We start from the raw sequence: 25980 nt of genomic DNA on the forward strand, positions 1-25980 counted from the left end.
GAGAACATAGCATGTATCAGTGTTGACAGTATTTTGCACTTAGTATGCAATGAAATTAATTTACTTTAACTTAACTGATCACGAGATAGTGGCATAGAAATTAATTCACCCAGTAATACTTTCCCCAGTGGTTTTTGACTCAAATAACCTCGAATTTAACAGGCACAATGAACACAAAATAAAGTAATACAGAATATTAGTTGTTAACTACGTAAACCTGGCAAAATGCCATGTTAATACATGCAATTAAAAGGGATTACAACTGAAAATTAAACTGGGCAGGAGGTTTGGGAATATATGTGCAGGCTTTGCATTCTGAATATAAATTTCCCTATGTATTTCATTCATCCAAATACAACTGTGTTTTGAAGCAACCTGCATTCCCAGGGTGTAAGAATTAACAAGGTCTGTTGCAGATATCGCAGAAAAACAGCCAAAAATCTACCTGCCACTACTGAGTAGAACATTCCTGTCAGAGAGAGACAGATAGCTCTCTGTTTATTCCATTTATGTGTGTGTGTGTGTGTGTTTATGTGTAAAGAGCAGGACCACGCAGGGATGCGGTTGCCTCTATCTAGAGGCATTAACAGGTCTGACATTACGATTTCATGGTTGGTTGGGTGGTGTGTTTGTTTGTTTGTGTTAGTGTGTGCGTGTGTGCGTGTTGTGTGTTTGCGCGTGTGCTCCCCAGCAAGAGGCGAGAGCGATGTTCCGGTCGGTTGAAGAAAGAGATACAGAAGGATTATTCCCTCCCTCCTCAGCGTTCCCATTTACACCAACAAGATACAGCAAGACAAACAAAACAGCAATTGTACGCAATCTGTTGCCCCACAGACACACGCACAAACACACACACACACACCGACCAAAAGCATGCAAAAAGATAATGAAGCAAAAACACTACCTGAGCTGGACAAAAAGTGATCCAGGTAAAAACTTTCCCTCATCCACACAAACACACTCACAGGCAGTATAAAATGTGCACACTCACATATAATATGCACAAAAATCTGCAAATAAGCACAAGCACATGCACACTTTTAAACTCCTTATAATACAGCACGCCACAATTGCATCTCCATTCAGAAATAACCTTCATGTGACAGATGGGACGAGACACGACACTGGGCCCTTCTCAGAGCTTTACACACACACACACACACACACACACACACACACACACACACACACACACACACACACACACACACACACACACACATCCCTTTGTGACCTGTGTGCATGACTCCATCGGCTGATAGTAATTGACCAAGCGAGATTCTAAATTCTGTATTTGTGTCTGTGTGCGTGAGCGTAAATGCTTTTTTGCGTGTGTGTGTCTGGGTGTTGTGAGTCTGACAGTCTTCACTTCCACATTAATATTAACTGACACTTTAATTTGGATGGGAAATAGAGCATTTTACCGCCAGTTTGTCTGAGTATCGGGTGGCGCGGATGGCTGTGTGACCTTTGCCTGTGTTTGTGTGTGTGTGTGTGTGTGTGTGTGTCTGTGTTTGTCTATCAGCCTGTCTGCGTGTCCCTCTCTCAGCATCCTCTTTGCCTGTTTTTTTTTTCCGTTTCCTCGCCAACCCACACCTCTCCTTCCCAACCTACCTTCTCCTTTACACCCTCTTTCAATCTCATCTCATTTCTGCTCTGCAATACTTTCTTTTCTATGTAATTAAGGCCGCTTCCTTCCATCTAACCTATTCATTAAGATAAAAAAACAACATTCTCTCCCCCAGTTCTTATACTTTCTTGTTTCCATCAAACTAAGTCTGACATCATCCTTCCATATGACCACTTACTTACAACTAAATGTGGTTCTGTTTATTCGCTTCCTCTATCTTTCATCATCGCCTGAATCACAGCAAGACAAAAACACTCTTCTCCTTTTTCTCGTCTTTTCATCACTTGAAGAGATGCGGCTCTGATTACTCCTCTCATCATTCCCATCTCCCAATCAGAGGAGGAGAGGAGGAATTATTCTGGATGACATCATTAACAAGCCATATACATAAACAAGACAAAGCAAAGCACTCCGACACGTTCAGCTCTCTGAACATTGATACGAACTCTATCTGTAGAACTGTAACAGAGACAAACTTAGACTCACATATAAAAACTTATACAATACCGGCTGATTGTGTGTGTTTGTAGGAGACCGTCCTCATCAGTAACACAACATAATCGTCCATTTGTCCAAGTGCAACTGTTTGTGGTAATGCGAATAATGACCGTCCTCTCACATAGTGTCGCAAAAGCCTCTTAGGGAAAATGGTCAGGGACATTTCTTGCTTTATGTGGCTGCTGATCACGACCGTTTCTACATAAAAAAAATATTCCAATAATAGAAAGTGAAGAGGACAACTGATAACTGATTATGCCCCACAGTCCCTCTATATAACAAAAAATAACAATAAGCAGTCAAACTATAAATGCAAATTTCAGCCATTTTAAATGACTAAAATAGAGTCCCTATTTTCTAATAAAAACTGAAAAGTAATAAGCCCAGAGAATATAGCATGTATTAACATTGACAGTATTTTGCAGTTAGTATGCATGAAATGAATGTACGTTAACTTTCATCTTTACAGGAACACCTGTGCTGGAGGATACAAGTGAACCTGGACTGCTAGGTTTGAACGCTTGTTATGTTATGTAAGGCCACTGTAAATGCACATTATTTGTATAAGTGATTATGAAATCAAGAACATTTAAATGCAGTTTACTGGTATAAAATATTAATTCACCCAGCCTTTTGCTTTCCCCCATGGTTTGTGATTCACATAACCCAGAACTATCACACAATGAAGTCATACAGAAAATCAGTTGTTAATCGCATAAACCTGACAGAAATATCATGTTAATACATGCAATTAAGATGATTACAACTGAAAATGAATTACACTGAGTAGAACATTCCTGTCAGAGAGAGACATAGCTCTCGGTTTATTCAATTTATGTGTGTGTGCATTTATGTGTAAACTGTAAAACCTGTGAAACCTCTTAGGGATACATTTGTGTCTGCTTGGCATTGGACGCCACAGCATCCTGTCTTCTACCAGCAGTCACAAGTCGTGTTAGGGTCAAATGGGTTATTTTGGAAGGCACTGACAAATACCCTATTTTGTTATTCAAATCCGAGAACTTGTTGGTTTGTAAATGTAACTTGTTGGTTTGTAGATGTGAGCTGCATGGGGTCTATATTTCTCTGGTTTCATTAGAAAAGCAGTACTGCAAACGTAGGCGAGAAACAACCAATCAGTGTTAAGAGAGATCTTATTATCCCACTGCAACAAAGATTCTAATAAGTTAGACCTCAAGGCACATGAGCGAGAGCTTGCTTGCATGCTGATGTACACGTGTCTCTAACATGCTTATGTTCATCTGTATAAACGATAAAAAAAACTCCTGAACTGTTTGCCCATGGTTGGATGTATGATTGTTAAAGCATTTACATGTATGTGTAGTACCTGGATTCGTTCATCCAACAGTGATGCAGTGATTTGTGGTCCAACAGTTTCTAATCCCAAAGTTAATCAGCCCGATGCTTGTAGGCTGTCAGACTAATAACCAGACATAGTCATAATTCCACACACTCCTCATTCCCAAAACACACGCATACCTACTTTATTAACTCTCAGAATTACTAAAGCACTAATAGGAGTACACACTCAAGACGCCTATAACCTTGTTACAAATTTAATACAATAAACCCATGATAGACTCACATATTATATACATACATACATATACATATTAAAATGAACAATTATAATTATGGAATGTATGTATAATAATTGATAATTAAAACAAAAGTGCAAAGCCCTCATATTAGAAGATAAGGCCCAGATCCCAATGCTCATCAGCTCAACTCAGCATGCCAATTTCCAACATTGCGATAGACACAGAGGGGAATTTTCAATCAGTCTATCATAGACAAACTCCACCTGGAGTGTAACAGCAGAGCAGGTGTAGTGAGAGAACAACTTGATCTTAATAGAGGAAAACTAGTTTGGCTATGGGCTTCTTGACAAAAGATAATATGGTAATGTAGAACAAATTAAAATCAGTAATAGTGAATTACTTTGATTAAGAACTGAAGTTACTGCTAACGCAATAGACCTACTGCAGTAAGATTACATTATTATACAAATTATACTCAACTACCACAAGAATAAATCAAAGACAAAGAACAATGAGTCAAACAAGGTACTATTGTAAAATGACTGAGCATAATGCTTTGATTCATGTTGAGTGCAAAATTAAAAACTTTATAACACCACTGAAAGCAATTAGGAGGAAGGAGCCCCCAGTCATCAGATGGTCTATGAGTCTTGCAAACCCCCTGCCCAGATTAATTTGCAGTGTAATCCTCTTAATTGTTGGCCTGTGACCCTGTTTTTAGGTCACGCAATTCTTGATACGCCAGCACTTAAACAGTTCCCAAGCTGTGCGACTTTAATTACAGAACATTTGAGGGGAGCTTCAAATGAACCATATAATGATTACAATACATTTAGATGTCAAACCAATTTATAGTCTTGTTAAAAATATTTTAAACAAATATCAACATATCAGCCTTAGAAATCTTTGCTGACCCCATCTGCACATCACGCAGGCCTAATTAAATACTAGTGTATAATGTTGGACTGTCTGGTGAACATAAAGAATAAAAATGTGTAAGATGTGAATGAGAAATCATGGAATGACAGACAAACAGAAACAGATACTGTCAGAGATATCTCTTTACCACTAAGTCTTATTAAATAAGAAGTTTCCCTCTTGACAACTTAATTTGCTGAGGCTGACAGCATTATCTTCTACAAACCAAAATGCATACACAATGCTGACTACAACTACGTTCCGAAAAACTCCTCCACATATACACATGCTTATTCAAACACTGACACGTTCACAATCTGTATCTTTCAGCAACTACAAACACACCCACAAATCCACACACAGCTGCAAATTTTATAAACTCAGCTTATGTACAATTACCTCCACCCATATTCAGCCGTGCTCCCCTCCATGTTCATCTATCTCTTGACTTCTTATCCTCTCGGAGGATTTGATTAGATGCACAAATTAGACAAAATGGAATTTTCATTTAGAAACGGAGAAGATACAGGGTTACATTTGCCGGAGAGCCAGGGGGTCCCAGCTCTGGCGAATAAGCATTGAGCCCCCATGAAGGCAATTTTAGCGCAAGTTTGGTGTATAATAATAATTTAGCAATACATTTTGTGAGTTGAGTGTGAATGTGAGAAGCGAGGTGCATTCCTTTGACTGATTTCTGCTGAAAGAATTTAATCATTTACTGATAATACATATAGAACACGCTACAGTATGGAGCAGCAGTAGTCTACAACTTTATGTAGATAGGCCGGTGCCCTTGTGTGTGTCCAAAGAAGAAAAGGGGAGAAACCATCAATAATGTCTGAACTCACCAGTAGAAAATGTGTTATGGCAGATTCAGTACAGCTGGTGCAATGGGCCTACAAAGCCACATACTGATGTCAATAACTTTACTTACAACTTAACAAAACATTATTCTATATCAGTTCCCTTTTCAAATTCACAGCAATCTTGTTGAGAAATTACATTTACCTGATCTCCAACTAGTACTGACAGAGTCCCAGCACTAACTGGATATGGATTTGTGCTTAGTTCTCTGCTTCTTACCAGTAAGTAGCAGACTCAGAATAATGAGATATGAGAGAAAGAAAAGAGAGAAAGGGCATGAGAAACACTTATACAGGCATAATTATGGGAGAAATTTTATCCAAGTATGTAATAGTATACTTGAGATTCAATACCAGGAAACAGAAGAAGTGACCCAGATTTAAAATAAGTGAGTAACTGCTTGAATATAGTGATCAAGTGCAAAGAATAGAATATGTAATACATTACAGTTAAGAAAAACAGCCAAAAGAAAAACTGCTGTTTTCGTTTTCTTTCTGCCACTCACTTTTACATATGCTGAGAGAGATCACTTCAATCAAAAAGGCATTTCAGTGGATCTGAGTTCCATTTGAATTTTGTGTGAAGATAAAAACACAAAATACTTGTTGTCTAATGCCCCATACAGTGAAGTCGAATCATTGTCACTTGACTCATCATGAGAGGCAGAAAGCCTTAGCCTGACGCGCTCCCTCCTCTCTTCATCCCTAATGACTACCATTAAGGTTGTTTTGACAGAAAATTACGTGGCACCTTTCTTTTAACTGTGGGAGGCCGTCCACCCACTCTGTTCTTGTGGCAGAGCAGCAAGGCTGTAGATGCTGACCGGAAACTTTATTATGCTCATTATTTTATGAGGGATATGCACCAGCAGAGATGTGGACAAATACACACCTGTCTCCTCGTTTATTAATGCTGTTGATTTTGAAACCCTTTAAAAATGGTTACAGACACTACAGAGTTTAATTGCCTGCCCTCCATACAGTTTTCCTACAGGCAAATGAAATGCCTTGAACAGTGTGACATAACTTATATCTTTACCATCCCAAAGGGAGTAAATGTGGTCAAACTGATGTCAGCGCACAGACTGTGGAGCACTTTTGCTGGGTTTCCTTTTTAAACACTGGATATTAAAAGCCAGCATGTGCCCCTGCAGTGAGACAGCACAATTTGTCAGCATTACTTGCAAGAGTTTATTGGGGGGGGTGATCCTCTCATGAGTCGATGAGTTGACGTGTAAGCTACAGCTTAGATGTGTGACCTCTCAGCAGCTCTGCATGCATCTGACAAAATAGCCCTCCTTTAATATTTTTTCACCGTGATATCAGTAGTGGGAAAAATGTCCCAGTAACAGTTTTACTCGCACATAATTTGGGGGAAAAAGTGAAAGCCCTATGATGTTCACCCACACACACGCACAGAAAATGCTAAATGCACAACACACAGAGTTCCACGCACAGGCACAACTCTGCTCAGCTATCTTTTACGTCTTTATCTTGGTTTCAAAATAATATTTATCAAGTAATCTGTCACTTTTGTTCATCTTTTCTTTCGGTTTTCTTTTCCTTCATCTCTCTTATACATCCCTCCACTTGATAATATGGTGCTGCTGTTGTCTGTGTTGCCAGTACTCATAAAACTTGGCTTTGATTGATTACCTGCATCTCCTTCTCCCCTTCTCCCCTCCTCTCACTCTCTGTAGTCCTTTAGTTATGGTAATGTTAGGTTAAATACATCTTAACTTGCTGGTGATTGATTTGCACATCCCCATCCATAAATATTTCCTTCTTTTTTTCCCAGCCGTCCTCCCCATCCTCACTATTGTTCCTCCGGTCTACACCCTCCCTGTATAATGGAATATAACTTTTCGGGACAGATGCTGTTTGAGTAAGGAGAGGTCGAGCTAAAAGGGAGGCCTGGCTATCAGCTGCACTGTGCAGGCTGCTGACAGAACTCAGACTGGGAGGTCAGAAGATGAATCTGTTGTGTCAATCAAAGAGACAGAAGCATGAACGATGCCTCTGCCAGCTGGTCTAACATCTTCAAATTCACAGGGACAGAGATACGCGGCTACTTTTATTTTGAAAATAGAAATTGTTACGATACCAAACTAAAAGTTCTCATATTATTGTTTTGTAATTTCTTAATCATGCTACTTGAAAATGGCCAATAAAGCACAAAACCTTGACTTTCTCTCTCTTTTTTTGTCAAACTTTTCTTTTGACATTTTAAATGCTACTGAAGCAACTAGTGCTGCTTTTGTGAAGTTGTTTTATATCAGTGTTATTGGTTTGCAGTGAATGTTGGCCAATCAGGTAAAGTGTACACCATTAAGTAATTACCTGGAGTGGTGGTGTTACAATTAATGGTTTTGGCTTCATCAGCTTGACATGTTCGACCCAAACAGTTTTTTGTGTATCAGCACAGACAAGCATACACATATAATAACACCACATTATTAGTAAAAGCTTTACTGATTTCAGATTTAAAAGAAAGTCCTAACCTCAAGGACAAGAACAAGTTTGCACAGTGGAAAAAGGTGTGAATGGTCCAAAATGACGTCGCTTTGCAGAATGTCCTCACCTCCGATGTCTACAACTTATAATGGCTGTTACGACGACAGACAAACACAGACACGCAACATCACATTCACGCCCTGACAAAATACACATTCCTGCTCACACTCGGGGTGTTAATGTGAAAGCCTCAACACTTCAGGGACACAGTGGACCCCAGATCTATCTCTGTCCTGACAGCAGTCCTCCATTAGCCACAAACAGAAAAAATGTTGGTTGTAGAATGCACACATACAGTACTTTGTCAGAAACACACACAACGCAAATACATAAACAGGGTGAACACACACACACACACACACTCATGCACATGCAACCAAACACAGAGCTACTAAATGCACAATAATACAGAACTGCTGCTGCTTAAAAACAAACATAATGATATTAAACAGTGTGCAATTTTTACATTTTATCACTTTTTTCCCCAAACATAACCCCGCAACTACATGCACAGAGGAAGACATATAAGTGAAGACACAAATTAACTAATGCAAATGTGAACACAAGACACTCACCTGTCTCTATCTTCAGCTGTGATGTTATAAAGGTGATTGGCAGCTCCATCAGCACATGCCTTCAAGAGAGCTGCAGAACGACAGAGAGAGAGATGCTTTAACGTGCGTACCTGAAGCGGGTGGTTTTAAATCTTACATTCCCTGAAGACACATTTTTTTTAAACGAATATGCTGTTATACATGACCCAGTTCAAACTGGTATAAACAATGTCTAGTGTCACAATAAACCAGTTTCCACTTAAGCAGAGGTTAACTTAGGGTGGAAGTGTCCACTTCACTCTAGGATTTTTCAGTTCTTGAGTCAATTTGTATTTTCCTATCTATGTGCACCACCTTAGTCTGGTCTAACTGGCATCACACCTGGCATAATTTTCTTCACTCACACTCTCTCTCTCTCACACACACACACACACACACACACACACACACACACACACACACACACACACACACACACACACACACACACACACACACACACACACACACACACACACACACACACACACACACACACACTGCAATAACATCATTTCTCCCTCCCAAAAAACTCATCACATTCAGAAAGCCTCACCCCAGACATGAAACACCACTTATGATTAGTTTCACAGGAGCTGGATACAAACAAGAATAGTATTTGGCATTGGATATGACATACTGTTAAGCAAGGAATTAAGAAAATGTGACCTGCCATTTATGAGTGCACGTTACACAAGGATTTTCAAAGAAATTATTCTCAGATATGGCCTTGCATACTAAAGTGTGCTGTTCGTGAGAGCCATATCACACGTGACATCTTTCTAGTGCTACTTCTGATAAATATACTGCATGCTTGCTCTTTATCCTGTGGTGCAGCTTCCTTTCAAAGGGGGTCCAGGGGTTTTCGTGGGTTCATCTACAGCTTCTGTATCCTGCTGGCTTGACACACAATACAAAGCACTTGGGGCAAATTCTGTTGCTATACATCTGACTGTCAGAGCACTGAGTGCACAAGAACAAATTAATAGAAAAATGAAAACATCAATGTGCAGTTTGAACACAGCAGTAGTTTGGACGCCAACATGAGTAATGCCAAGGTTATTGTTAAACAAATATACTTCATACAATTTCCTTCAATCACAGCAAAAAACTTAAACTGTTTGAATGATTTCCAAATTAGTTAGAAAGGATCCACCTCTTTGCCATAGTAAACAGACACACAAAGAGCACACTACACAGTCAAGTAAAGTATTCTGATTAAAATATTTCCTTTAAAAGGCAAAGTAAGTGAAAGAGCACTTATCTTTTCTGATTTTAAAACCAGACAAATAAGGCGGTTATTTGTTATTCCTAAAATGGCACTGAAAATGCACTAAATTAGATGCAAACTATTTGCAAATGTATGCTCTTTCATGGCCTCTATTCTATTCAAATTGAACAGGCAACCTATTTTTTAAGAGCCCCTTTCTGTTTGGGGCTGTTGTGGTGCACACAGGGGAAAAAACTTCAAAGAATGAGATGTAGTTTACTTGTACCTTGTTTAAAACTAACTAAAGTCTGCACCAAAGAGACGGCCAACTGATGTACGTGTTTTCTGTCTCGTCTGCTTTCTTTCTACAACTTTGTCCGTTCCCCAGCATTGAGTGCGCATGTCATTTTTTGGGTGCAAAAAAGTAACACAACAGGATATGGTGTGAAGAATAATCTCTAGTCACAGCTGTCAATTGCACATATGATCTGGTTTACTACATGTGGTCATGTACATGCATACAAGCCCCCACACACAATCTGGGAAAGAGTATTTCAAGTCAAAAAGAAATGAAATTTCACCCTTGAAATGAATTTCACTTTGTTACAAACTCACACCGCACTATCACCTTCATGCTGCTCACGCTGGTTTGGACCAGGTTTAGATGTGTTGCTTTCAGAACAGCCTTACTTCATAGCATCATATCAGGCAGCGGCTATCTTATAAAACTTTTAGTCAGAACTCTGTTAAAGGTAGGCACGTACTGCTGACTATTACTACACCAACAAAATGGAAAAGAGGCCAGATTCACACCAACATATGCACCAATTCAAAAATACAGTGCCTCGTCTATTTCAATGCGACTATTATTCACGGTGCAAAAGGCTATAGGGAAAATCACAGGGTCATCCTGCAAATTTGACCTTGCTGCAACACAACTCTCTACGCTGGCCAAGTGTATGAAATCTATGCAAACCTTTGACATACAGGTCATTTCAGTTTTGTAGCCAGATTCTCAGCTTTGTGGAGGTGTGTACAGACTGTTTGATTGACATCTCTTTCTGTTAGCTATGTTGCGTCTTTTAGGGTGGGACAAATTACACCTTTATCATTCTAATAAACCTTTTTTACAGATATTTTAACTATAATCATATCTGGAGAGGCGCATGTGAAACAGACTTAGTTAACCATGACATTTCCCAGTAATCCATGCCAGTGAGCCAGCATGCACAATAGCAGGACGCTATTGGAGTGCAGTCTTAATGTTATCAATCATACCTTCTTCATTCCTGCCTTTGCTGTGAGATTTCTATGTTTCTTTGGCGCATTACCACCATGTTGATCAGTGGAATAGTACACAATGATCATAATCAGTGTGGTTCACAATTTTTGTGTGCGCACAAATGATATACTAACAAAACAGGGACCCACTCAAAATTCCTTTAACTGGGAGTAAGTACCTTTAACTGGGAGGCCCTAGAAGAGAATATCACATTATAATATATAATATATGATTATCATTAGGACAATACTGATAAAGTGCTTCCTTCTGGCTACCTACCTCGAACTTCATGGTCTATTTATAACAGATTTGTACACATCACAGATAATAATTAAATACATCTGTTTTCTAAAGTGCACATTGTAATAACAAATGTAGGTGCAGGAGTTTAAACTGCCATCTCCACAGTCATTATTTCAATACATCACACAACTCTTAACACATTAGTATCAGCATGACCCCTAAAATCTAGCATGCAACAATGGGTACTGTGTCACACCTACATACTCTAAATTCACATGCGCACACTCGATTAGGAGAGTTAAATGGAGGAGAATGATTTTTACAACAGAGGGGGGTATCCTTCTCAATCTAACTATCCTTGCCTTGAGTGCTTGAAAAGTGAAAGATGTAGACACATTTGCATTGATGTAAATAAGACACTTATACTCAAGGTAGTGCTTTTATTCATAACCCCACCACCTGCTGTTGATGTTTCACGTCAAGAAAGGATTGGAATGTAAATGACTCATTATCTCTGACTGAGTGCAAAGGCTGAGAAACTTTTCAAATGACAACTTCTGGAAAAACAGAGAAACTCTTCTTTAAGCCTGGCGATGACAGAGTGTAAAGCTATCAGTCATTATCTGTGTATAAGTATCTACACCTGCGCGCACACACACACACACACACACACACACACACACACACAGAATCATTTTCAGACTTAGGGTTCTAGAACAGTTACTTCAGTCTGTCAATCATTTATTCAGCTCTGTTTGCATGGTATGTCATTAAAATACACACACACACACACACGCACACACACACACACACACACACACACACACACACACACACACACACACACACACACACACACACACACAGCTCCAGTAAATCTCAGCGGTTTGATGTCTACAAAGTATGGCTCTCAAGTACCAACGTCATAACAATCTTTCAAAATCATCTAGTTACGTTTGTAAATTTTCTCATTATGTGCATTTCTTGACCATATTTTGTCAATGCTTGTTTTGATAGTATTTTTTTTATATATTTTAAATCCTGCATTGTTTACATCCATTTACTTGCTAGTAGCAAACTTTCTTGCTGCCTTTGTTGGCACATTACTACACTTCTTTGCACTAGTCAACCATATTTTTTTATTTTTTTACTATTTATTTTTTTCGGTGACCATTTTTCGGCGACCATGTTAACAGGTTAAAGTAGCCACACAGCCAACGTTTGTTCAAAAGTTTATTTTCACTGTGAGAGAAACTTTCTAAATTGCCCGTCTTTCGAGATCTGTGGACATTCAATTTGTCTTCATTACAGTAAATGGCAAAAATGGGAAAGCTGAACATGAGGAAGATTATCTCTCTATCTGCACTCCATCCACAGGCGGAAAAGATACAATTACTGTCATTCTCCCACTGAAAACAATGAATTGTCATCTGTTTGAAGTATGCCACAATTGTGAATGCAAAAAGCTCCATCTCTTTTCTCTTCAGAGCATATGAGTTGAACAAACAAGCTCTACAGAAAACATACAGAGACACAGATGCCTTATGAAGCCTGACGGTGATATGATGTGAGCTGAGCGAGGACAGCAGAAGCAGGCGGTGGGAGATGACCTTGTAAATTAACTAGCCATAATAATCCCTCCCTGCAGGCTTCAGAACCAACTCCTCCTGTCACTCACTCTGCTGTATGATAGATACATATGGTGGGCAGGAGATAATGCGCTTCCACACACATTACTGAACCTGTCATTTCAGTGCTTTTTAATCATCTATTTCGCAGTTGAGTTGGATGCAGAAAAGATGCATGTTCACTTTATGCAGAAACACACACACACACACACACACACACACACTTGCTGTGGGGTATATTCTATAGCAGGCCAGTATTGATGAGGTTAGTGGTGAGGATTAATGTCTGTCAGGTTGAGGCTTTAGCGCAGTACAGGAGAGGGCAAACGGTCACGGAGAACGGTGAAAAGATTATTATCCTTATTATGATGCCTTGACGCTCTCGCTTCATCTATCAGTCCACCTCTCCCCCTCCATCTGTCACCCTGTCTCCAGATCCACCCTGCTCTCTACACCTTGCCTCAAATTTGATTGATTTCCTGCGCAAACATCTCATTTTCTTTCTCTCTAGCTCCACTCTACTCTTTATTCCTCTGCTCTATCCTTCTCTTTGTTATTCTAGGTGGCTCAATTTCAACAGCTCTTCCGCTCATTCTCCTTTCCTTCCCATTGACAGTCCTACAAGAGTTTGCTTTCCAGCTTTCTTTTGATCTCAATCCATCAATCCTCGATAATAGCTTCCCTCAACAAATTCTCCTCATACCCATTTACTCTACCTGACATGTGGGCAGGAAGTGTGTGTGTGTGTGTGTGTGTGTGTGTGTGTGTGTGTGTGTGTGTGTGTGTGTGTGTGTGTGTGTGTGCACGGCAATGCATTTCAGCCACATCACCCAAACAGCCTTGATTGCAATGCTGGTACTCAACTGTCTGACAGGTGATGTTCATAAACTTCAACTTCAGCAAGCTGCTCCCCATCAACAAATGATGAAACGAGGCACTTCTGGTAAACACAGGCCTGTTTCTTTGTCTTGTAGAGAGTTGCCTTCACTGATTACTTTATTGATTTGCTTGTTTGTGTTGTTACACAGAGAGGGATCTCTAAGTAAGTAAATGAGTGACTGATTGAGCGAACGAGTGAGTGAGTGACTGACTAGATGGGCAAGCGGGTGACTGATGGACTAGATGAGTGAGAGGGTGCGTGTGTGAGATAAGCAGCTTGATCCCACTTCACAACATCACACTCGGCACCTGTAAATGAGTTTCCCTTTGATCAGTGTTGCACTCTTCCAGCGCTCCTTTGCTCCCTGCTGCTCTACCTCTCCCAGAGGTGATGAGGGGGGCCCAGGGGCAGCACATCAGAGGACCTGAGAGTGCTGCATGCATATGTGTGTGTGTGTCTGTGTGTGTGTGTGTGTGTGTGTGTGTGTGTGTGTGTGTGTGTGTGTGTGTGTGTGTGTGTGTGTAAGTGTCTGCAAGGGTGGAGACCTGGCTACGATGCTTCCAGGTGAACAATCATCTGGAGAGAGACACACACTCAGACACGCTCATGCGCACACCGATATCAGCTTATCCCATAAACAACATTAAAAATACATGGCATATCAAGTGAGGAACGATAAACTTGCTACAAGCTTGTTTACCATCACACTGCGAGAGATCTGAGATCTGCCATTCACGCACCATCATCATCCTGTCAAAACTTCTTCAAGTCCCATGTGCAATGCTGCCAAGAGCCAAACTGATCAAGAAAGCTTCCCAATTTCTGACATCCACACCACAGCATTGCCTGTGGCACTTAAGAAACCACCCAAAATCTCTGAAACTTTTTTTTTTGTAAGAAGACTTATCTAAGAGGGAGCTAATGCCCAAATCTGCAATGACACTTTCAAGCTGCATCATACTGTCAAAATACATCTGATGTCCATCTATCTCATGGAAAAGACTGCAGCTGTTTGGTTTGATTATTTGATGCAATGCTTGCCTCATGATCCTTGTTTCTGTATTTCTAGGCAAGTATTGGGAGGGGATAACAAAATATTTGTGATAAGAAAAAAAAATCTGCAAAAGGGCATGCAATAGACCCAGAATGTGTAAAATGGAATCCCTGGATCACTTACACTTTGCTGGTCTGGCAGTTTGGATTTAAAAATAAGGATATTAAATGAAAAATATCAATTTCCAAATACCATTGAGAGTTAGTGATCGTCAGCCGGGCATAAAGAATTTATTACAAGTCTAATATCTCTCTGTGCTGGTAGGAAACAGACAATTTAAGCTGAATATTGAAAAACTGTCTTTAATTTAGATATTGTTTGCACTCAGAACTTACAAATGGGTGTTCAAATCCATTTCAAATAATATAATATATCTTGGGCATACAGTGTAAGGCTTTGATTACATTTAGCATTAATTAACCCATTCCCTTTTTATTTGACAGGTATCAAAATCCTTTTGATGAATATTATTTTCCTTCTTTAAACTCTATATTTTCCATTCTTCTCACTTAATAGACAACCCAAATAATCTTTATCTTGGGGCAACAGGCAACCTTTGGCATGAAATCAGATGAGGAAAATTCTTTGTCTAACGCCATTAAACATTTTCTAGTGGTCCTCTAGTATAAAGGCGAAAAATCAAGAGTGTATATCTAACTGCGTGACTGCTGTGCGGTGGAAAGAGCTCAGGTGCCTCTTGGGTTTTTGCTACGTTGATAAGAATGTCAAAGCTGTGTTCATTAAAATTTAATCTGATGTGTTCACAAGTTTGCCTTCAAAGTTACTTTGTTTGCTAACCTTCTTCCCTGATTGCATAATTCTGTGTATTACATTGTTCATAATTTAGTGTTTGTAGAGTTTTTTTTGTTGTTGTTTCATGGTCTCAGCTTCAAAACTGTTGAGAGCCAGCGATCCAGGCCACTTCTCTCCACCCTGTCCTTGATAAAAACAACAAAATGCCTAAAAAAATTCAGCACACTTTGGTTCAATTTGTTCTTGTTCAGTTAGGCTCTGTTACTGATCACATCAAATGATTTCAAAGAAAAACAAAGTAGTGTGGTACAGGTTGAGATGACACTGTCTGGTTTAAAGCCTCAAAGTCAGCTTTGCATATTTAATACATCACAGCCAAGTAGCACAACCGCTATGCTTCAACGCATCTCATAAGCGACACCTCAGGGAGTCTAGAGCGCTACTTCCCTTCAAAAAACTATTTTTCCTCTTTTAACAATGAGCCTTTTGTGCATGTTTTTGAATTTTTTAGAATTTCTGTTTGTCTTTTCCACTGATAAAGGGCCTTGGAGTATTCACAAAGCATAAGGAAAATCAAGCACATTTTATATTCACTATTTATCAACTACAAAAACGTGGTTGGAATCTAGTTCCTTGGTCCATGTCAGCAAACGTGTGACCAGCAGGTTGCTGATGTGAAACTGACTTCCCCTTCAGCAATAATCACCAAATTGCCCTTGGGCAAGACTATTACTTGGAAACTGATAAAGTGAAGCCATTCGGTGAGCTTGTATTACGCAAAACCAGTACTGTATGTTTGAATATGAATGTAGAGCCCTGTGTCACCGGAAATTTGTTTTTTTTCTGACTTTATATGTATACGGGTTGTGCAGCAATGAGACACAAATGTGCTCGCATTAGTATTTCCTCTCTGTCCATATCTTGCACTAACCAGACAATTTCCCCTCATTGATGAAAGGCTGCAAGAGGTCTCACAGATGTAAGCAACAGCTCACTGTCGGTGGAGAGGAGGAATTTGTTATAATTGAAACGCCCATCTTCTGAATCCGGGGGTCTTAGGTCCAGTGGGTTTGTTCATATCGACCCAGTCCTGCACTGGGTGAAGTGGCTCACATTCACACTGTGTTCACATTATTTAAGAACCATTTATCTATAGTGTATGAATATACGCTTGATTGAGTCTGAATGGATGTGCTATCCTTGTTACCTTGAGAGCTTGCAGTTGCAATAAGAGTGCTTTCAATAGGATTCAACATCTATAATAAAAAAGCAAATTGTATAGGTATGTTAAGTATAGGACTCCGTGCTTTACAGCTAACGATAATAACCTATGGAAATAATGAATGAAAGGCATACTGACCTTTTCAATATAGCTCTTATTCAATCTCATCAATTTCCTGTTTATCTGGAAATGACCCTGTTTCTGCTGGTCACTGTTGCTCATGCTTGTGTCAGAAATGTAAATGAAATTTCCGATTCAAAAATCATTATGCTATTTATTCATGAAGCAAAAAAGTCAGTTTCTTAGGGGCAACAAAACCATGCTGCATGTTTAAGCTGAGAATGCCATGGAAGTAAATAAATATTATCTTCCATTGGATTATGATGAATGTTCAGGTCATTCAGCCAGAGGAGTTATTGAAAAAATTAAATAATAAGTCATCCTTGCACTAAGGGAAATTATTTTCTGCAAAAAAAATGATCTTTAGTCATATTTAACTTCATTAAAACACATCTCACAGGAAATGTGGGCAGAGGGCAGGGAGGGGGCATTTTCAATGACATGGCAGCAATTAAGATTTTGCAGAGCAGAGGCCACACAGGCTAGAGAGCACTGTCAGAAAACAACAGGGGAATACATGCTCAGTGCAAACCAAAACAGACGGGATCTAAGCGATATAAGGGGGGATGGTTTGATCTGCGTTCATGATATGTGACATACCTTTACTCCAGAGGATGTGTAGGTAGTCCTTATCCAGAGGCTGGTTCAGAATGATCAGACAGATCCTCTGTTTGCCTGCAGAAGGCAATGGAAGGAAGGTATGAATCACACACAGTCAGATAGAGACACAGACAGACGATGGAGCATAATAACCACATAGCAAAAACACAATGCATCACCATTTGCATGTTTAAAAAAAACAAAACCTTTTAAATACAGATTGGAGGTTGTTGTTTGTGACACTAAATGTGCCAAATAAAAAACAAAATAATTAAAACAATGGCAAAATAATGAAGTCATTATCATGCTCCACATGCAGACAGGGAAATAAGGGTGAGGATTAAAAACAGAAATAATTCCAAACGTGACTGGATGTTGAATCTTAATTTTTGTGAAAGTTCAAAATGTTTCCCACTCGATCCAATTAAGCTGCGAGTGGTTTGTTTGCAACATAAAACATAATCTATGTATAGATAACTATGTATCAAAATGATGTAACAAAGTTTCTCCAACAGTACCTGTACTCTCCTCAACCAGGGTGACAGTCAGTGCCAAAGTCCTTATTGTTAGCTGTTATTTTAAAGGGAAATCTGTGCACTTAGACTCACACATATCTCACCAATGCTCATTTGAATACCTTGACCTTGGTGACACACCATCTGTAACTGCATGACAACAGAGGCAAGCCTTTTTCAAAAACAGCACAAATTAAAGTTACCTGTCATGCTATAGCTTCTCTCTTTCCTCTCAGTGTACCTCCATGCTTCTCTGTCAAAGTCTCTGTCCCAGGGTGCATCATTTCACAAATCTATTTCCTCCCTCAACCCCCCAATCCATCTTGCTTTTAGCTTTTCTTTTGCTCTGCTGCTAATGCAGATCCCCTGACTAATGCTTTAGAACTCTCATTTTTCAATCTGTAGATGAAAAAAAAAAAAAAGGAACACCCAGCATTCACTGACAAAGTAAAAACAGAACAGCTGCTAGAAAGCCTTAATGGACCAAAGACTAAAGCACAACCTTTCATCCCCTCGCCTTCACACTTCACACCCATTTCATTCCTTGCTCATTTATCTTTCACTCTTAAGTGTGCCCTTATGAATGATTTCTCATCCATTTTTAACGTTGTTGGCTTTCGTAGCAAAACCAAAATGTCATATGAAAGCTCAATCAACACTCTGTGTCCTCGCTCCCTCTCTCCTAAACTGTATTTATGTAAATTCCACACAACTGGAATCCAGTTTCGGAAAACCACGACATGGCGTGTCTAATAAAGCTTGTATCTTTCCCAATACACCTTTCCTGATACATCGTGAATGCAGTGGGAGGGCGGAAAATGGAACGGCGAAGAAGAAAGGAAAAGAATATACTTTAGGTTTCATGAAATTCTCATTGCAAAATGTGCATCACCTTGTGTCCCTTTGTCGGTTTTATACCCTTAAGAGAGTGCATTTAGGCTTGGCTGAGAAAATGTGGAGGATAAAAAAAGTCTTTTGGGTTTGTGACTTTGTTGCAGCAGCAGGCTTGATGTTGTTAAAAAGTTCACATCACTGGAAGGTCATTTTCAGTACGAAAGTCAACCCCAGCAGAGTACGAAAAAAGGAAGAGAAAGGGAAGAGAGGATAAAGAGGAGACACCAAAGAGGAGGTAAAGAAAGGAGGATACAAGAAGGGGTAGGCAAGGAGGAGAAAGAGGAGGAGCAGATTTGTCAGTCTTGTCTCTTAATTGGCTGGAGGTGTACAGAGAACAAAAGACAAACTCAACCAGCCGTGACTTTTCAGATAACCCCTTGTCGCACAAACACTCACCTCCCCGCACACACACGCAGGGATGCTGCCGGACTTTTGCACACTTCGTTCAAAAGAAATGTCACCTTGGGATTCTTTTAAAAGTGCCAGACAGCATTAATACCACAAACACACGCATACATGCACGCACCCAAAATCCAAGCTCATAACCTAGCACATAGATATTCCAGGAATATGCATTTATAATTAAAATAGTGAAATTTAAAAGGCTAACCATGCACACTAGGGATTTTAAAATGCAGACATCCAGGGGCTGTTTTTATATTCTCCAGCAAGAGTCTAGATAAGCATTTCCTGCTAGAGATTAAACTAAAGAAGCCATAGAAATATACTCTAAACTTATCTAACATTGGGAAATTGTTTCACTATACTTATACAATTGGGAGAAAGAAGTGTATGATACAGGGAATCCCAAACATGTATTTTACCTTTGATACCAAATGACAGATTTATCAACAAAATGATATCAGAGGAGGGTGTGTGTGTGTGTGTGTGTGTGTGTGTGTGTGTGTGTGTGTGTGTGTGTGTGCTCTGATCTGCTCTGTTCCGCAACCGTTTGGAGGATTATTTGCACACCATGTGAAATCTTTAGAATAAATCTTGGATTTGTACAGCGAGCAAGAGTGTAGCCTGTAATGCTCAGCTAATGTGCTTGAGTAAACATTTGTTTCAATGAATGCTTCAAAACTGCTGATAGAATCCTATCGGAAGTGTCTCTTGACTGATGTTGGCCTTTTTGCGTTATTGATTTTTGAGCTATGCAAGCATAGAAAATCAACAGCGCTTCTGTGTTCCTGCTCTGCACAAATCCGACACATGTGTGAGAATGTAAAGTATATACAAACATATGTACAGAAGCACAATTACAGCGGCCTTTGTAGTTTAACTACAGCATTAATGGATCAATGGAGGCAGAGAGGGAGAGACACGCAAAGTCAGCAAGGAAGAAGAGACTAATGCATCATAATGCAATTGTACTGTTGTAAATATATGGTTCATAATGTAGTGATAATAGCAATCCCTTAATAAATTATGTTTACTTACGATTAATCAAAATTCAATCAAAATAGTTAATGTATCACAAGGACCGCAACACTGAAGAACATTTCCTTTAATTGATTAAGCTAGAGTACATTTCAAGCCCATGTTGGCTCTTCATCAGGTACAGAGGCAGGTATCTGATGAAGAGCCAACATGGACTTGAAACAGCCTCAAAGACTATTTTTTAAAAGGAAGCATCCTACAGTGCTGCCTGCGTCCTTGTGAAACAGTACCTACTTTTTGGACTTGAATGATAATTGCTTAATCGTATCAGCCCTATTATGTTCAAAAGAACAGGCTGCGCTCATGTTAGATGGGAACCTGAATCCCCACACGCAGTTGAGGTCAAAGAAGATCACTGGGAGACCACAAGCATGCCGTTTGACTGAAAACAATATTAGCAAAGCCAAAGTCAATAAATGGTGAACAGATGCATGATGAACACGATCAATGATTATCAACGTAGTCCTTTTTATATCAAACCGACGCTTTCATGTCATTTAAATGGAATCTTTCTTAAAAAAAAAAAAAGTTACAATTAATCATTCAGTTAAACCTTCATTTTTATCCTTTTCCTTTTTTTTTTTCCTTTTTCCATTAGAATTCCATGCTCACACTAAAATCTCTAAGAAAACAGTTCTTGGCATTGCACCTCGCATTCCTTGGCCCATTTTCCTGTTTAGTGGTGTATTTTTCACATACCACTCTGTGAATGGGCAGACATTGACAACAAGAGGTCAATACGGGATGTTTCATGTTCAACTAGAATACAGCTCAACGCAAGATTCACCAGAAATCCAAACAACTCCAAAATAACTCTGGGAATGTAACACCCCAGATTAATGAGTGCATTTATCCACAACTTCAGACCCTCAAATTCTTCTGTACCTGGTCAGAATACTGCACACAATACCCTTACTGTATGTCTATTTACCAGGGTCATCTGTAATTGCTTTCCAAAGAATCCAAGAGGGATGAGAGAGGCAAATACATTGCTGAGCTTGCTGGGGACATTACATTTGTTTATCATTCCTAAGCTTTCTATTTATATCCTTCTGTGGGTGGACAATATTTCTAGCCAGTGTCAGAACCCCACACCACAATTTAATTTGGACGAACAGAGTGTATCCATTGCTACTCAACTAATAGCAGCCTCCCCTTGCGAGCTCATAAGGTAGGAATATCTTTCATGTAAGTCACAAAATTATCTCTTCATAGATCTTTAAATTACCTGAAAATGACAACTGTAACTGCAGCTGTAATACAAGACAGAAACAAGAGACGGAGGAGACTACATGTGCCTGCTGTCTCCTCTACAGGCCAGACTGTTGTACGATCCCCTTGACCTTTACAGCTCTGTGTAAAACCTGCCCTTAGGCTCTTATCAGTTCTGCTTCCTCCACACCCGCACGTACCACCAGGGAGCTCACATAAACCTTGACCTGAGAGTAGTGGCTAAAGGCAGCTATAACCAGCCTCCCTGCTCAGGTCTGTAGAGCAGTCAGTGCTGACCATCTGGAGAGTTGGTTTTTTTTTTGTTTTTTTAAGAGCATCAACAGATACAGAACATCTTTGGGCAAATATTGCTACAGAAATGTACATGGCACTGTAGAAGATAAAGTAAATGTACAATAGTGAAATTTGGTCAAATGTCAGACTTAATTTGGTTTTCCAGTGTTGTGTTGGAACAAATTTATATGATGACAGAGATTTTATTCAGGAGCAAACATAATTATTTTTAGAAATATTTCAATCATCAAAATGCCTTTTCAGTGTGTTATTCTCACACATTACAAGCAAACAGATCAAGCCCTCTTTGAGTAAAGATTCATTATGTATGCAGCCTAACTGAAAAAGACACAGGGAAGTGCATCTCATACATATACACATTGTTGTCATGAAAGTGCCAGTGATTTGTTTTTGAGTTTTTATTCCCCTTAGACTGTTTGTGTGTCAGAGTGAGGGGGAGAAGCAGAGAGAGGAAGACAAGTGTGACAGCGATGTGAGTAAGAGTGTGTTTTGATCAGACGCGTACAGATGTCTGTGTTCGGCTGTCCCACACTGAGATGTGGCTGGTGGGCGAACATACCATATGTGTCTGAGCATGGACCGGCGTATTTGATTGATTGTGTGGACGTGCGTTTGCGCCATGGGACTGTGTGTTTGAAAAACAGTACCTGAGGGCAACAGGCAGTCCAAAGGCGTCAACTCTTCATCCATGGCCAGAATCCACAGGAGCCCAGTCTTCAATCAGCCGACTCACCTGGAACTGAGGACAGGGCGACAGACACCGTTGCTACTATTCTTGCTTTTATCGTTTCTTCTGTTTCCTTCCTTTTGTTATAAGCCGATCAAAGGAAGTCATTTCATTTTCCAACTTCGTCTGTAATCCCAGTTTATCACCAGCTTTCCTCTGGGCTAATTATTCCTCCTCACACAAGCAGACTGAACACAAACACTAACACGCACGTGTGACAGTAAGGTTGGCTCACTGGGTCGCTCAGACACAATATTGACTTTTGGGCTGCAACAAAAAATGATGTTTGTTACTGATTAATGTGCAAATTATTTTCTTAAAAAGCATGTAAATGTAGATGAAAATAGCAAAAAATACCCCTCAAATTTTTCCAAAGTACTCCTTGATTTGATCAGATTTATTTTATAGTGTAAAACCCAAAGTTATTCATTCTTCAATGAAAAAAAAATCACACTAAATTGACTTGAATTCACAAACTGATTGATTGATTACCAAAACAGTTGCAGATTGATTTCCTTTCAATTGATTTGTGATTAATCGACTGATCATTGCAGCTTTAACTGACACAATACATGAATGTCAGGCATGTGTGGCAATCTGAAACAGCAAATTGTAATGAACATATTTTGTTATATTTCAGAGAGAAGTGTAATTATCAGTTAATCAAGAAAATGACTGGAAAGCAATCATATAATCACTGCTTTATAAAGAGCTTCAAGTTTCACTCAGTTTTATGGATAACTAAAATAGATCCAGGATGTCTTGCTTGAAATTAAGTGGTGCAGACAACCATAGGGAGGAAAAAAACAAAGACACTCTGTCTTCAGGTAAAATAAGATTAGACTTTTATTCTACAAGTATATAGGCATGAAACATTGTGAACTATTTTATAACACACATAGCAAAGAGTCATTGCCTGCCAAAAGGCTTAACACCCGAATGTGCAACAGTTTCTAAACTAAAATGAAAGACACACATATTCTCAGCTCATTGTATTTTTCCCTGCACACTAGTCAGTTTAACAGTAAACTTGAAATTTCAAATGGCTTCATGAATGATATATGAAATAATCTGTAAACAACGTTGTTGCATGTTCTTGTACGTCATTTGAACATAAAACGTCTCTGTGCGTGTATATTACAATGTATTCCTTCTGCCACTTTGAGACATACATGAACAACAACAGCATAAATCAAACATCATGCACCTCGCCAACACCTCACCCCTGCTCACCTTTACGCTTCACAATCCAGATGGTCGAACAGAGCAAACCAAGACTGAGAGAGAAAAGAAAGTGCCGACAGATAATGGTCACAATAAAAACTCTTCTAACTTCGGCTGAACTTTTAACAACCTGCTTATACTTCCCCTCCCTCCTACCACATCCACATGGTCCAGCCAAGTCTTTTCTTTCTCCAAGTTAAAGGCTTATGTCAACTATTAACGTATGTACTTGCACTACTACACTGGGCTAAGATCATTTGACTAATTAATTGAACTTTAGCTGTCATGAATTGGAATTATGTAATCCATTTGATATGAAAATTGAGGCAACTTTCCACAACCATGATAACAAAATAGTAAGTATTAAGTCAACATTTAATATGAAGTAAAAATCATTCATGTCCCCACAACCAAACACCATTAATCCAGTCCCATTAATTCAAATAGATGTGAGTTGGTAATCATTTATTTATTTATTTGTCATACTTATCCCCATTACATTATAAAAAGTCAATCACTAAGATCTATAAAGTAGTTTAACACATACCCACTCCATTACTATTCATTTTTAACAGCTTGTGCACTCTCTTAAGTAAAGTTAAAAAACAGACTGTAGTTTTACTGCAGCAGCCCACATCAACCACTGCTGGTGTTTTTAATCCAGGAATAATCGACCACACTTTGAGAAGTGTGTGTGTGTGTGTGTGTGTGTGTGTGTGTGAACGCATGTGTGGGCTGAAAGCAGCAACTCGTGATGCTAAAACAATAACATCGGTAAACAACTGAACCTTGAGCTCCTTCAACAGCAACACAGCACCGCTCAGCATATTAGGAAACATTGCCCTCTCTGAACCGGACTTTGGCATCCTCACCAGCGGCCGTTCATTCAGTTTCCCCCACACTTTGAACCACCTTCAACTCAGCTAACGTTAATACGGGGCAAACCGGTGGAGCAAACGACCCAGGCTGCTTCCCGTAGTTTACACATAAACCCGCGCTATTCTGACCAAAACAACCACACACGCCGACACTATGTTTCACTGCTAATAACCCGACCTCGCACGTTAAAGCTGTCATTGGTATGCTTGGTAAAACGTTCAGTAAAAACTCACAGACTGAAGCGACTTCCGCCATTGATGTTGTAAACAGTCGACGAGAGTGCAGGGAGCTCAGCAGCAGCAGGAGCGGAGAGCGGCGGGAGTCTGTAACGGCGACACCTGGAGGCCAAAAGTGGAAACGCTTTTTTTTTTTCTTTGGACATTTCTCTGAAGCTGGGATTCTTAAACGAAGTCCCAGAGGGTTTATTTAAAGGAGACTCTAGGGTTCTCCAGCAAATTGAGAAATAGTTTAATTTCAGTCGACGGTTCATTCAGTGGAAATTATTGTAATTCGAGAGTGGCTATTCCAAGCACTGCTTTCACTCTTCACCGTAACTATCATTATGTGTCCCATTACAACATGGATACTGAACAGATGTCCAATTTAATATCAAATCAACAAAACAACTACTAAATTCTTCCAATAAAGGGAGTGAAATAAATCTTCTAAAACAGGGTGTGCTGGTTTAATGTGGTTAACTTGTGAACCTTAAAATCTTTAAAATGTCAAGAACCCCTTAACTAGATCTGCATTAACACCACTGACTCCTATATGATGAGAGTGTTATTGAAGGAGACCATTTTAATGTTTAATTCTAATTTAGTTTAATGGAGCGTTAACAGTCAGCCAATTAGATGCTCAATTGATCCCCTTCCACAGGGAGATCTACCAGGTCTTAGATCTTATTAAAATAACGTACAGCAAGGTAGACGAACAGTCACTCTGCTGTCATTGGTGGGAGGATAAAAACAGGGGAGAGATTGAAAACTGACACCAAATAGTGTCTATCATCTGGCTGAAATAACAAAGGTACAGTATTTTCTTTTTTTAGTGACATTAAATGTAATTTTTTAAATACTGAATTTTGGTGTTACGGCAAAATATAGTAGAGGTCAACTGTGATGATGTCGAATCAATATCAAATATTAAACATCACATAACAAACAAACAACCTAAACTGAAATGATCACTCATTTTGAGTGAT

The 25980-nt window shown here is 39.4% G+C and overlaps 1 protein-coding gene across 6 annotated transcripts in view; it reads right to left on the reverse strand.

Moving 5' to 3' along the window:
* The window catches only part of tpk1 (thiamin pyrophosphokinase 1), a 60552-nt gene extending 35446 nt beyond the window's left edge, over nucleotides 1–25106 (reverse strand). For 2 of the 6 annotated variants that reach the window (XM_051410458.1, XM_051410454.1), the window contains exons 1-4: nucleotides 25010–25106; nucleotides 22594–22685; nucleotides 17571–17645; nucleotides 8561–8630 (exon numbers count right to left, since the gene is read on the reverse strand). In XM_051410458.1, the coding sequence (XP_051266418.1) occupies nucleotides 8561–8630; nucleotides 17571–17645; nucleotides 22594–22636 (188 nt within the window). In that variant the 5' untranslated portion in view covers nucleotides 22637–22685; nucleotides 25010–25106. The other 4 variants (XM_051410457.1, XM_051410456.1, XM_051410455.1 and 1 more) reach the window with 4 other exon arrangements.
* Nucleotides 25107–25980: the final 874 nt, after the last annotated feature.

This window comes from Dicentrarchus labrax, unplaced genomic scaffold (assembly GCF_905237075.1).
Source record: "Dicentrarchus labrax unplaced genomic scaffold, dlabrax2021, whole genome shotgun sequence".
Lineage (NCBI taxonomy): Eukaryota > Metazoa > Chordata > Actinopteri > Moronidae > Dicentrarchus > Dicentrarchus labrax.